Source organism: Miscanthus floridulus, chromosome 2, assembly GCF_019320115.1.
Source record: "Miscanthus floridulus cultivar M001 chromosome 2, ASM1932011v1, whole genome shotgun sequence".
In the NCBI taxonomy this organism is placed as follows: domain Eukaryota; kingdom Viridiplantae; phylum Streptophyta; class Magnoliopsida; order Poales; family Poaceae; genus Miscanthus; species Miscanthus floridulus.
In genome coordinates this window covers 7,875,485-7,888,319 of record NC_089581.1, presented here as the reverse complement: position 1 = coordinate 7,888,319, position 12,835 = coordinate 7,875,485, and the positions used below count along the sequence as shown (strand labels likewise).

Here is a 12,835-nt window from a genome sequence, read left to right as displayed (position 1 = left end):
CACTCACCATGCTCCCCATGAAACACTTGCAACATGCAACACTTGGATGCAACATACGTCTAACACAGATGAACATTAGAAATATACTGTTGCAACATATGTATGAAACATATGCAACATCCAGATAAAACCCTTGCAACACGTGTGCGAAATATGTGCAACATCCAGATAAAACATTTGCAACATGTGTGTGACACATATGCAACATCCAGATAAAACACTTGCTGCAATATACGTCTAAAACAGATGAAACATTTTTTCAGAACGCTTGCAACATACCATTGGAAACACTTGCAAAATATACAATATGTGTAACATTCCGATCTACTTTTGCAACATCCATATATAACAATTGCAACATATCTCTAAGACACCTGAAACACTTGAAATATATATTTGCAACATAGAGGACAGGAAGGTCGGAGCCTGTAGATTTCGGTCATCCGAGTGGGATCCGGCAGCGAGCGGCGACGCGCTAGTACCACTAGCACCAGCACCAATGGCGGCCAAGTAGGCGGCGCGCGCTATGAGAGGGAGCAGGCGGCGTGGCACAAGGCCGAAGCGAGGAGTGAGGTGTGGGTGGGGCGAGCGATGGGTGGGAGAAAGGAGCGAGGTGCGAGCGGCGAGCGGCGCATGGGTCGGGGCGCGGTGGGAGAATGCCGCAGCAACGAGCAGAGTAAGGCGCGACGTCCGGATGGGACGAACGCCCGTGACCGAGCATTACTAGGGCTACGCACGTATGTTTTAAGTGTATGTTCCACATGCTTCGTATGTTTTAGACGTACGTTGCAAATGTATATTACAAATGTTTTAGCTGTTTTATATGTACGTTTCATGTGTTTTATTTGGATGTTGCAATGACTATACATGTATGTTTCAAGAGTATATTGTATATGTTGCAACGATCGAACGGATGTTGCAGAGGAGAAGAGACGTTAGGAAAGAGAAGGGGTGCGGCCGAGATAGAGCGCGGCGGGGATGGCGCTGCAGTGAGAGGAGCAGCACGGCGCGGCTGAAAGGTCCTAATGGCTAGAGGGGGGGTGAATAGCCTAATAAAAATTTCTACAACAACATTTAGCAAATATGTTAGACAATTAAACGGCAAAGCGAGTGTTGCGCTAGTCTACTAAAATAGCAAGCCACCTACCACAATTCTAGTGTCTATATTCTCTAAGCACACAATGGCTATATCACTACACTAAGTTAGTGTGCTCTCAAAGACTAATTAAAGAGACACTAATCACTAGACCCGACACTAGCTTGCTCTCAGAACTAATTACACTAAAGAGCGAAGCTATACTAGAAAAGTAAATGCAAGGTAGGGGATGTGATGATTATATCGACATGTCGATGAGTGAGCCAATCACAAGATAATCATAATCAATCACAAAATGATCAATGAAATCCTCGGACAATGATGACATAAGACTTTTTATCGAGGTTCACTTGCTTGCCGACAAGCTAGTTCTCGTTGTGGCGATACACTAATTTGGAGGTTCACACGCTACTTGGCATCACATGCCAAACCCGTAACTGGGTGTCGCACAACCAACACAAGATGAGGATCACACAAGCCACGAGCAATTCACTATAGTACCTTTTGGCTCTCCGTCAGGGAAAGATCAAGAACTCCTCACAAACACTATGATCGAAGCCGGAGACAATCACCAACCTCCGGTCGACGATCCTCGCTGCACCAAGCCTTCTAGGTGGCAGCAACCACCAAGAGTAACAAGCGAAACCCGCAGCAAAACACGAACACCAAGTGCCTTTAGATGCAATCACTCAAACAATGCACTTGGATTCAATCCCAATATCACAAAGATGATAAATCTATGATGGAGATGAGTGGAAGGACTTTGGCTAAGCTCACAAGGTTGCTATATCAATGCAAATAGCTAAGAGAGTGAGCTTGAGCTGACCAAACGATATAAATAGACACCCCAAACAATAGAGCCGTTGGCTCAATTATTGGGTAGTCTACGCACTGACCGGACGCGTAGCTCGTGTACTACACCAGACATGTCCGGTCACCCCGCGAGCCACGTGTCCCCTTCAAATGAAGTGGTCGTTGGCGCCCAACGGCTCTCTTTGTCGCGCACTGACACAAAGGATTGGACGCGCTCTTAGAAATCGACCGGACGCAGGCGAGGCAGCGTCAGGTCGAGTCCAGAGAGCTCCCAGAACCGCTCTGGGCCGACCGGACGCATCCAGTCTCACCAAACCGGATGCACCCAGCGTCAGATCAATTATAGCGCTAGAAACCGAGGCTCACTGGTTCACACCGGACGCGTGGCGTTCGGTCGCAACGTTAGGTCACAGCGTCCGGTCGCTGCTCGCATCGGGCCAAATACCGGACTCGTCCTCTCCCAATACCGGATGTGTCCGGTCACCTCTGCAACACTTGCCCGAGCTAGGGTACAATACCGGACGCGTCCGATCCCAATTCCGGACGCGTCCGGTCACCCTGTGACCAGCGCGACTAACTCTTTTTCAACTCCAACTTCTTCACTCTTGCTCAAATGTGTCAACCATAAGTGTATCATCTTATGCACATGTGTTAGCATATTTTTACAGATATTTTAAGGGTATTAGCACTCACTAGAATCTAAATGCATACGTAATGAGAGACGTTTTGCATTGTCATTTGACCGTACCTGGGATCGAAGTCGTAGTAGTAATAATGCTTGCTGGTTTGGAATTATTGGAACCAGCTGCATTATTCCACAGATTCAGACTTGCAGACTGCGCGCATCCAGCGTCTTAGATTGTTAGTTCATTCAGTCTAGGAAAGTACCTAATGTATTCCTTTAGTTAATCCGTTCTAATTCCTTTTTGACTTTTTTTTCTACGTGTCGTACTACCGCTGTGCCCTCGTTGTGCGCATGCTTGACTCTGTACTGGAACTCTGGAAGCGGAGGACGGACGGCAAGCATCACTTTGGAAAGCAGCAGGGAGTGCTCGCAGAGCGAGGAGGTCGGCGAACCTGGCCACCAGATCGAGCTCGCTCCATCAGGGACGACGACGTGGGCACGTGGCTGCTGGGCTCGCGCCTTGGCAGGCCAGGGGAGACGGATCATGGGACGGGCCTAACACGGGGAGCCCTTTAGTTTCGGCTCTAGTCTTTGCATCGTCCGCGCGCGAGCCACCGTCCGTCGGCGCCGGAACACGCACGCGCACCGCGCGGCATGCTCGTGCGCTGCCTCATGGGGTGTGCGGGTGCCGGTGCCGTGGGCGTGGCGTGGCCGGAGAAGGCGAGTGAGTAAACAAATTTTAAAAACCAACCATCTCATGAGGCAATGATGCGAGAGCGAAATCGTCTCCTCCAAATTTCAAAATTGACACGCATAAGACCTTTTGCATCAGTACGTATTATAAAACTCTGCAATGCAATTCAGATGACTTCACGCGGAATGCTCAGCGCACTTCCTTTGCATACCCACAACCTCAACCACAACCAGATGACAGCAACCGCATGCACATCACATGTGTTCCGCTACAATCAGCTCATCATCATTATTTACACCCTACAAAAATTGACAGCCGTCAGTTAGCTCAGACCAAGGATAAATAAATAACCCACACAGTACTAACCAAAATAGTACCACTGGATCAGTGATTCAGTAGAATTCAGAAGTTTAAAGTTCAGCCAATGGGAGCATCATCAGCTGACTGAAACATCGCATTACCTCTGCTACAGCAGCCAGTCATCACCATCTCCACTTCACCAGCAAATATCCTACTCCTTCGAACCGATCCCCATCCTCCGGAGCTGCCTGAGGCTGCCAGCGATGTCGCGGATCAGAGCCTCGCCTTCTTTGCCATTTCTCAGTGAGTTCACACTGTGCTCCAGGAAGCTCCTGTCCGCTTCCAGTGCCATCAGCCTCTCACTGACTTTAGAAATCTCGTCTTCAAGTGAAGCCAGGTCATTCTCGCTCACCATGGCATGGTACTGCCCCTTGGGGTCACTTTGTTTCGAGTCCCTGGAGACGTATCCGTTTCTTCCTAGATGCTTTTCGAATACCGAGTCATCAGTTTCGCTGTCTTCGTATGCATCATCACTGTTTCTGTCGTCAACTGGATCTTCTTTGCCATCACTGACCTTTTGCACAGGAACATGCTTGCTGTTGTTTGAGAATTCATGAAGCTTCTGCCTCAGCTTCCTCAAGCATTTCGCGATGTACGTCTTCTCGTCCTCAAAACAAGCGAGTGATTTAATTCCGGAGATGCTAGAGCCAGCATGTTCTTTCTGACATGAAAGGCGCATTTGGTCACGTATTTCATTGACGAGTAACTGATCTTTAAGTTTCATCCTGTAGCCTTCGATCTCAGCTTGAAGATTTTGAACGATTCTGGTCATCTTCTGAAGGTCCTCACGGTCATACTCGCTTTGCTCTTCCATCATCCTCTGGTACTGCAAGGCTTCCATCTGCTTTGTTGCCTTCTCTTCCTGCAGTCTAATGATCATGGCCATCGTTTGGTTCGCTGCCACAGCTGACGCGTTTCTTTCTTCCTCCAGCTCCTTCCAAAGACGGCTTATCGACTTGCGGTCCAGCTCAATTTGTTGCTTCAGTTGATCAATCGTGCACTCTCCTTCAGCTTCATTTACCATGCTCTCGGAGATACCTGAATAATTTCTGTCAAGGGATAGTGCTCTTGTGATATTGTTTAGTATGGCTTGTTCATGGTTGTTCTGTACAGTAGGGCTATCACTGTCAGTTGCACGGGATGCAGTAGACAGCTGTGACAACAGTGATTTCAAATCTTCATGGACTTTAAGAGAATTATTCCTTGATCTTCTTTGAGTAAATTCAACTTTGTTTTCATCTGGCAAGGTGTCGGTTTCAACAGATTTAGTGGTTATTGAAAACTCATCAGAAGAACTAAGAGCATTGTGCCAAACATCATCTTCAGATTTATCTCCTGGAAAAAGAGAGAGTATCCTCAGCACATATAAACGAATTAATCATAAACACAAAGGGTAGCAGATACTTCAACATGGTGAAGGATAAATGGATAATTCAGACCTCTTGTATTAGAATCTTCAGCAATTTGCTGCCTGTCTTTGTTCGAAAGATCAGTTGACTGAAGGTTTGTGTTGCCATCATCTTGGATGTTGTGCAAACCTCCTGAACTTTCAGAAGGCTGATTATCGCAACCATCATTCTGGACTGGTATCAACCCAGGCTCCTCAGGTAATTTCTCCTGTGAGTTATCATATGGGGGTCTGTCATCTGCAATCTTTGTTAGATGATGGCCCAATACAAAACCTTCCTTCAAATTATCTTGGTCATCCTTGAGAAAACTTCCAACATTACCACCAGGCTGCCAGGGCTCTGATTCAGTGTCAGAGGTCTTCAGCTCACCGTATGCAACATAATTGATCTCATCGATACTCTGTTGGTCTCTTGAAACAACTCTGCAAATCCCCTCGATGCCAATGCCACTAGCTTTGCTTTGAAGAACCACAAAAGGATGTGACTTGCAATGGTCTTGAGCAACATGAACATAGAGTGTCCTTCTTCATGACTGGTGCTTCAGTTGCATCATTTCTCAAAGTGAAGTTATTGTTGCAACCCACATTGCTGACACCGACACCGACACCGAGTTTCCCCACCAAGGACCGGTATGTTTCTAGGTTTGATTTCTTGTCAGCGGCAAATGACAGCAGGCAGGCCTCACACATCCTGTGAACATCAACAAGCTTTTGATGGATGTGGCAAAATGCCCATGATGATGCTTCTACCTTGTGAGAACTGCACATTAATTCTCGATAAAAACCCGGATGTGCCTTGCCTAAGACATGATCCAGCCTCGTGCATATTGGCCATGGGGGTTGCAGCTTGCATAGGTGTGCAAATGTTGTCACCAGATAGGAGAGCAGACCCTCAAGCAGCAGCAGAAGCATCAAGACCCATTCTTGGACAACTGAAGTTAGTCGAGCAGAGAACTGCTGATATCTCCATGGATCACCAGTAATTGTTCTTGAAGCCATGACTTCAACTTGGGATGGAAATTTCTTACTGGATGAATAGTTTGTATATTTCATGTTGGAAAAGAACTGAAAAGATAATGTGCGGTTAGAGGCAAAAACAATAACCTAAACTCTGAAACTTAAGCCAACTGGCAACTGCAGCACAAGTAAAAAGCCCCATAATTTGATCAAAATGAACATATCCAACTCAGATTTCCATTTGCAAGGGAGGATTAGGGTTGAGGGTTTTAGGAATGAAACATGTGATTCCATCGTGCTAGAGGGGCTCCTAAAGTAAAATCTTCACCACAATTAGCCATGTTATGTCAAAGATTATTCAGATTAACGTATAATAAAGGACATCTACATCTTACAGCTTTAGTTTAAACTGGAGGCTAATTTATGACCCAACTACATACAATAATCGCACAAGAACACAAGAAGTTCAGGTTGTACTGGATCGGCCACAAAACTCAACAGCAAGAACTCAAATGAAGAACCGCTTCATTCATACAACCGAAACGTCCAATCCTAGTATCCCAGTACACAATCCGATCAAGCAAACCGGATTAACTCAAGAACTCCCAATTTGCATCAGCAATTAAAAAAAAGGGAAGATCAAACGGCTGATCTGACATACCTTTATCACATTTCTGAGGTGGCCATGGATTTTGTTTGCCTCTTCGGGAGAGGAGACAGGAAGTGAGGAAAGGAACGGCTTGCTCAGATCTCCCCGACTCCCCCCACTCCGTGTTCCTGGAGCACAACTTGCCAACTACCATGGAACCAATAAATAAACCGAAAATTAAAGGATTTACGTGCATCAATAAATAATTGAAGGACAGGTTAGAAGGTATCAAATGGAGAAATAAAGGTGGGTGTACCTCGTTCGTCATAACAGGCTGTGATAGTACACAAGATTAGACGGAGAACAAAATAAACAAATAAACAATAGAAGAGGCAAATGAGCACTAATCTCTTATTTTAATTTATTTTCAAACTAAATAATGATACATGGCCTTCTCAATTTCGGATTCAAATATGGGCCTGTCGACTTTTTTTAAAAAAAAAATTTGCCACCGAGTGACAGACTGAAAAGCCAATCTACCGAGTGACAGACTGAAAAGCCGATCTAGCTACGACCAATGAAGCAATTGTTGCGTTCGGTTCGACCCATTCCCTTGTCAACATTGACAGACACATGGGTCCACGTCATTAGTCAATACTGCTTCGAGAATATTTGGACCAAAGCACCCTAATTGGTTTGTCACAGACGATAATTGCACTGAGGTTTTGGCTGCATCTTTCCAAAATCAACTTGAGACCAACCGTCGATCCAACGAACCACCTGGAATTTTTTACACACCTCACAAGAAGGCATGGGTCTTCAGGACGCGCAGGCACCACCACAACCCTCAACAGGGCTTCCAAACCTGGAGATGCATCAAACGGAACAGTGCCATCCGATAGCTTTTTCAGCTCACAGATCAGTTGAGGCCTCAAGGGCTTCACTTCACAGGACCAAAACGCCAGGCGAACTCCCTACAAGGATCCTCAAGTAATTTACATGGAATGTCACATGGTCCCAGCAACAGAGTTCTTACGAGTACAAGACGAATGTAAGAAAATGGACAAGGTCCAGCAGCGCGAACAACGACATTAGCCCTACAGCCTTCTTTTGGTGGAGATATTGGGTATAAAATAAAACAAAAAATGCATGGAGATGGAAACGTCTAAGAGTTAGGCAATTCGGTTTGTACAGAGACAATCCCTGCAGTTGCTGCTCCATGCTCTTCAGAGGGCCTTCAACTCAGGCTTGAGAGATCTAGTTTTGGTCGCCACACCACTCTTCGGCGAGCATTGTACTCTGTTAGAGTCTTTTGAAGTCCCAATGCTGTGACGATGTGACCGGGTAGATGTTGCATTGGTATTTTTCCCCTCAGGTGTCTGCGGTGTATCACTGCAGCTCTTTCTCCTTGAACTTGTAAACTTTGGCGATTTGGCACGAGTAGGAGGCACCTTGACAGAACAGAAGGCAAAAATTAAATTCACCATCAGAACCATCGAAAAGTATACTAATACTTCGCACAATGTATTCATGCCGCAAGCAACAATCATGCATTTCTATTTTTGTCGGGCAAAAACATTCTCAAATACTATTTGCTCAAGGCTCAAACTAATTATACCCATGTCATTATTGGACAATCAGCTTGGTATTAGTGGCACCATGTGTTGTTCAAAAAAGGGGGCACAAAATCTGTCCTTCGTTTTAGGATGGCGCGCACATTCCATTCTTGGAATCACTATACCCTCAACAATAACCATGACTTATCACATGCAAAAAATGATAAAAGTCAGAGACTCACAACACTTTTTATTGAGGATTAGAAACATGAAACTGGAATTACCTTCTTAAGTTCAGCCTTTGGTGGGGGCCCTTCTTGATAGAAGCTTGGCATGGGTTTCGCTTTAATCACCAATGACTTCCTTAGTTGTTTTAAAGCAACGTCTTGCTCTTCCTACCCAAATAATGAGCATTATACGATTAGTTAATGATAGATAAAGACAGCAATAGTGCATTCCATATAGACAGGACTAGAAAACAAAACTAGCACAAACACTTACTAAAGGAAAAGCACAACACAGTCAATCATACTACTGTACAATTTGAATGAAACAGCATATGATGGTCAATGGCATCAAATAACAATACCTAACTGAGCCCAACATTAACTAGATCTAGATGCATATGAGAGTAGATGTCATTCGACCAATCATATCTAAATGAACACATCATTGATTAGATAATCACAACAACCAAGTCTTGAATTTCTGTTTTGTCTACTACGTGCAGATATTGCTTGTGTACAACTTGGATTTCATTTGAAAAACTTATCGACATTTCAAATTGAAAGACAGAAAATGATTACAATAGCCAGCAAGAAGATTATATAACAGGTGTACATGTGATGAAACTATATAGATAAAATATGTGAAATTTAATAGATCCCATATTCTAATTGCTTGTAGGAAAGATTGAAAGGCATTTGAAACCTCAACAGTTACATATAAAGGAAAACTGGAAAAAGAACAAGGGAATAATTACTATGTGTTGAGCAAGAACCTTGAAGTACTATGTGTTGAGAAAGGATCTTGAATCTTCATAAATTTTATAAAGAACAGGTTGCCCTTATTGCTCTTATTTTCGAAGCAATAATTACTATATCGATCAAAAGAATAATACACAAAACTCAAGTGACCTGACCTATAATAATCTGATTGCAAGAGAGAACAGAATTCAGAAGTAAGCTCTTACCTTTTTCCTGGACTCAGCCTCGTCCTTCTCTGCTTCCAAAGCTTTATGTTTCTCCTCTAATTTTGTGTAGAACTGGGTAATTAAAAACACTGTCACTACCAGACCTTTTTTTGGAATAAAAGTGATTGCTAGTTGTGAATAATCAGTATGAATTAAGCAATCATCTGGAAATAATGCAAGAAAACTATATACACACCTCCTTCCTCTTGTCAGCACGGTTAGCACACACAAATGAAGGGGCAACGGGAACAGTTGTCTTAGTTCTGCCAGCTCTTGTTGATGTTGTAGTTCTTTACACAGCTCAGGAAAAGGGCCACATGCAACTCAGAACACTTGTAAAATTCATGTGTTTCTGAATTTAAACATTTAACTATGAAAACAGGCATCATCTTGAAAAAATATTGAGCATAACAAAATATTGTAAGTTCAGTGGATACATTAAAGCACCGTTTAGACAATGCTTTCATGTTCACAGAAGATAAGTGTATGAGTATAAATGTTCATCATTAGTTACTGTGGAACATAGAACAATTTGGTGCTTAATTAAGAAAAAACACTGTGATTTTATGGTCATCTATGAACATGAATATTCAAATCTATTATTCCATCCTTATGTAAGTAGGCGTGAAACATCCGAAGGTGACATGCCAAAAGTTAAAATATTAGGCGCATATGAAACAGCATAAAAAAGGGATGAGATGCTCAACAAATCTTAGCACACAGAAAAAGGATACGATGAAGTCACAGAACAAGAGTCCTCTTCCAGAGGGTGAAATGCCTGCTCAGGCTGCAAAGTCTTCCTAGGTGCCATCGGCGTACTCTGAAATAAATAGCCAGACTAATTCTGTTAGTATAGCCTCCTATTTTGCAAAAGTACACTGCAGTATATTTTCGGACAAGACAAGAAATTAGGCATGTTCCCAATTAATTAGAGATGACATGGGTTCAGTTTGCGCAACAATTTTTTTTGATGATCCTGTGTGTTAGAAAACTTAAGCATGGAAAAAGTCCATGATCAGGTAGCTTCAATGCATAAGACAGAATATGTATGATCTAGCTAGTAAGAATTAGCAAAGAAACATACTTGCTAGGTAATAAGAAACAACAGAATCAAAACAAGAGGTAATGATATAGGCAGCGCCAAAATTTAATGAGAAATGTGCAAAAAGGCAATGACCATACCTTCTTTGTCATGCTTGCTGGAGAGATGCTACTTTTATCACCAGATTTATCCTTATTGGCCGATGGATTGGTCACACTGCCATTTACTCCAGATGACCTTCTTTGAGTAGAAAGAGAGAATGGTTGGGGAACAACACGTTTAGGCCTCTCCGATCCGGAACTGGCAGTCGCAGACTTTGCTGGGGACTTGGGGGGAGCAGACTTCTCTTGATCAATCAACTTCAGTGAATCTTGATTTACACACTTGTCTTCCTGTGTGTCACCTTCGACATCAGGGTCCTTAATGGAACTAGTTTCCTGGCCTTCTGGGCTATCATCATCATGACTACCACTAATGGTTTCGTCGCATCCATCAGTGTTGCCATTCGGATGGCATATAACAACACCATCTGATTCTTCATCTGTAGACATTTCCACAGCCTCTTTCAACATTGGACTGCAGAAAAGAATATAAAGATTAAATGCGCATGTAGTTCTGCAGCTGGAGGCCTAGAGAAATTCAAGTAGAACTGTAGAAGAGAAGAATTGATATACGATACATGGCTTGAGCAACCATCATGGACAAAAAGAACAAATTATAAATATTATTCACAAATACCATGCTCCCTACGTTCGAAATTCTGCAATCACGTTCTCAGGATAACTGAAGGACCTGGTTCTTTTAGCACATTCTGGCAGCCGATTACCTACGCACATATATTCAACTATAACCATGCCAGCAGTCTTTGAGGTATGTGACTACAAAGGTATACCCGGAAACAAAACTATTTATTATCCAAACTGAACACATTTGAAGAGAATAGCCTTAGGAAAAGTAAACATTAATTAGTATGCTCCAGACATTTTTCAGTGAAATTCAAGGCTAAACCACCATCGGATATGTAGAAAAGGAAAAACATAAGCAAACTCGGCAATCCTAACAGGAAGCTACAGGTACAATATATTAAATGCCAGGATTTTCGAACATCAAATGAGATGCCTAAGGAATGCATGTGAAACATTTCATGTATGCAAGAGTTCAGAATCGCATCCACAATACAACTTTGAAGCACCATGGAATGATTTCAGCATGCTCAACAAGTTGAGGCATAGAGAGTCCAGATTTGCCTCTTCAAAAGGAAGAAACAGCAGCTCAAGTTCAAATTTCGTGCTTGATAATTCCCAGCGGTTCCACACATTCACATAAATGGAGAAATGTTGCAGAGACCCCCACTGGGCCACTTGAAGAGCACATTGCTTGGGGAAATACTATCTGTGATAATCTTCTACTGAGATTAGCACAAGCACCGACAGCGATGAGGGACGCAATGCAACATGAACTACACACAGCTTATAGAGCAACATTCGACCTTCTGTCTCCCCGCGAGCTCCAAATCTCCGAGCTCATCAATCTATCTCCTAGAGGTTAGAGCAACCAAACCCTAACTCGCCAGCACAGACCAAGTAAAAAATCCACCCTGCCCCCCAAAAATCACTAAAAATGGTGTGAATCACGGAGACCTCCGCCAGATCTACCAACAAGCCAGACGATGAACTCCGACAGCGACATTGCTCCAGTGACTACACCCACACCCACACATAACCCACCGAAACAAACTGATAACGAAGGGAATGCAGCTGAAGGCAGTGGCATTACGTGCTCTCGGGCCCCTTGCTAGTGAGATCCCAGCGGCGGCGCGCCGCCGCCGGATCCCCGCCGCTCTCGCCGGTCGCAGACATGGAGCGACAGCGCAGCGCGAGACCGCCCGCCCGCCGCGCCCGGCTACGCTAGCAGCTAGCTTCCCCGCGTCTCCCGGCCTCGACACCCACCCACGGCGCCCGCAGCGCCGTCGGCCGTCGTCGCCTCCTCCTCCCTCGCCGCGCAGCCGCAGTCGCAGCCTCAGCCGCGCGTGTGCGGAATGCGTTTTTTTGGTGGGGTGGGGTGAGGCGTGCCTCTGTGTGTGGATCGGATCCCCCGTGCACGAGGGGTCGGCCGCTGCTTCATTCAGTAGCGGAGCGCAGTGGGAGGGCCGAGGAGGGTGCCGTGGTCGCCGCTCGGGCCCACGTGTAAGTGGCGGCCGAGGGTACCTGGGTTGGGTTAGGTTAGGTGGTTCAAAATGTGACGCGGTAACGGTAACGGTAACGGTAACAGTAACAGTAAAGTACTCGTTTTCACTGTGCTGGAAGAGGCAGGTGATCACAACGTCTTGCAAGCTCAGCAGTCAGCACAGCGCCTCAGCAGCCATCCATGACCAGCCACAGTGCCCCCGTGCCCCGCAGCGCCGCAGAAGATCCTGACCCGTAGAAGCTGGGGAAGGAAGACGACGGCGAGTCGGCGACCGGTCGGTCGGTCACCGCTTGGCCAGGGAGGGACCAGGGAGTAC

At 44.9% G+C, this 12,835-nt stretch overlaps 1 protein-coding gene and 1 pseudogene across 1 annotated transcript; both read right to left on the bottom strand.

The window, feature by feature from the left end:
• Window positions 1–3,410: 3,410 nt before the first annotated feature.
• LOC136537823 (probable myosin-binding protein 5) lies at window positions 3,411–6,811 on the bottom strand (annotated as a pseudogene).
• Window positions 6,812–7,523: 712 nt separating this feature from the next.
• On the bottom strand, window positions 7,524–12,444 carry LOC136537822 (protein WVD2-like 1). The gene is made up of 7 exons (XM_066529791.1): window positions 12,109–12,444; window positions 10,473–10,908; window positions 10,025–10,110; window positions 9,487–9,580; window positions 9,291–9,362; window positions 8,383–8,493; window positions 7,524–7,993 (listed from the first exon to the last, which is right to left on the bottom strand). Exons 1-7 carry the CDS (start codon window positions 12,189–12,191, stop codon window positions 7,769–7,771), a joined length of 1,107 nt encoding a protein of 368 aa, XP_066385888.1. The 5' UTR covers window positions 12,192–12,444; the 3' UTR covers window positions 7,524–7,768.
• Window positions 12,445–12,835: the final 391 nt, after the last annotated feature.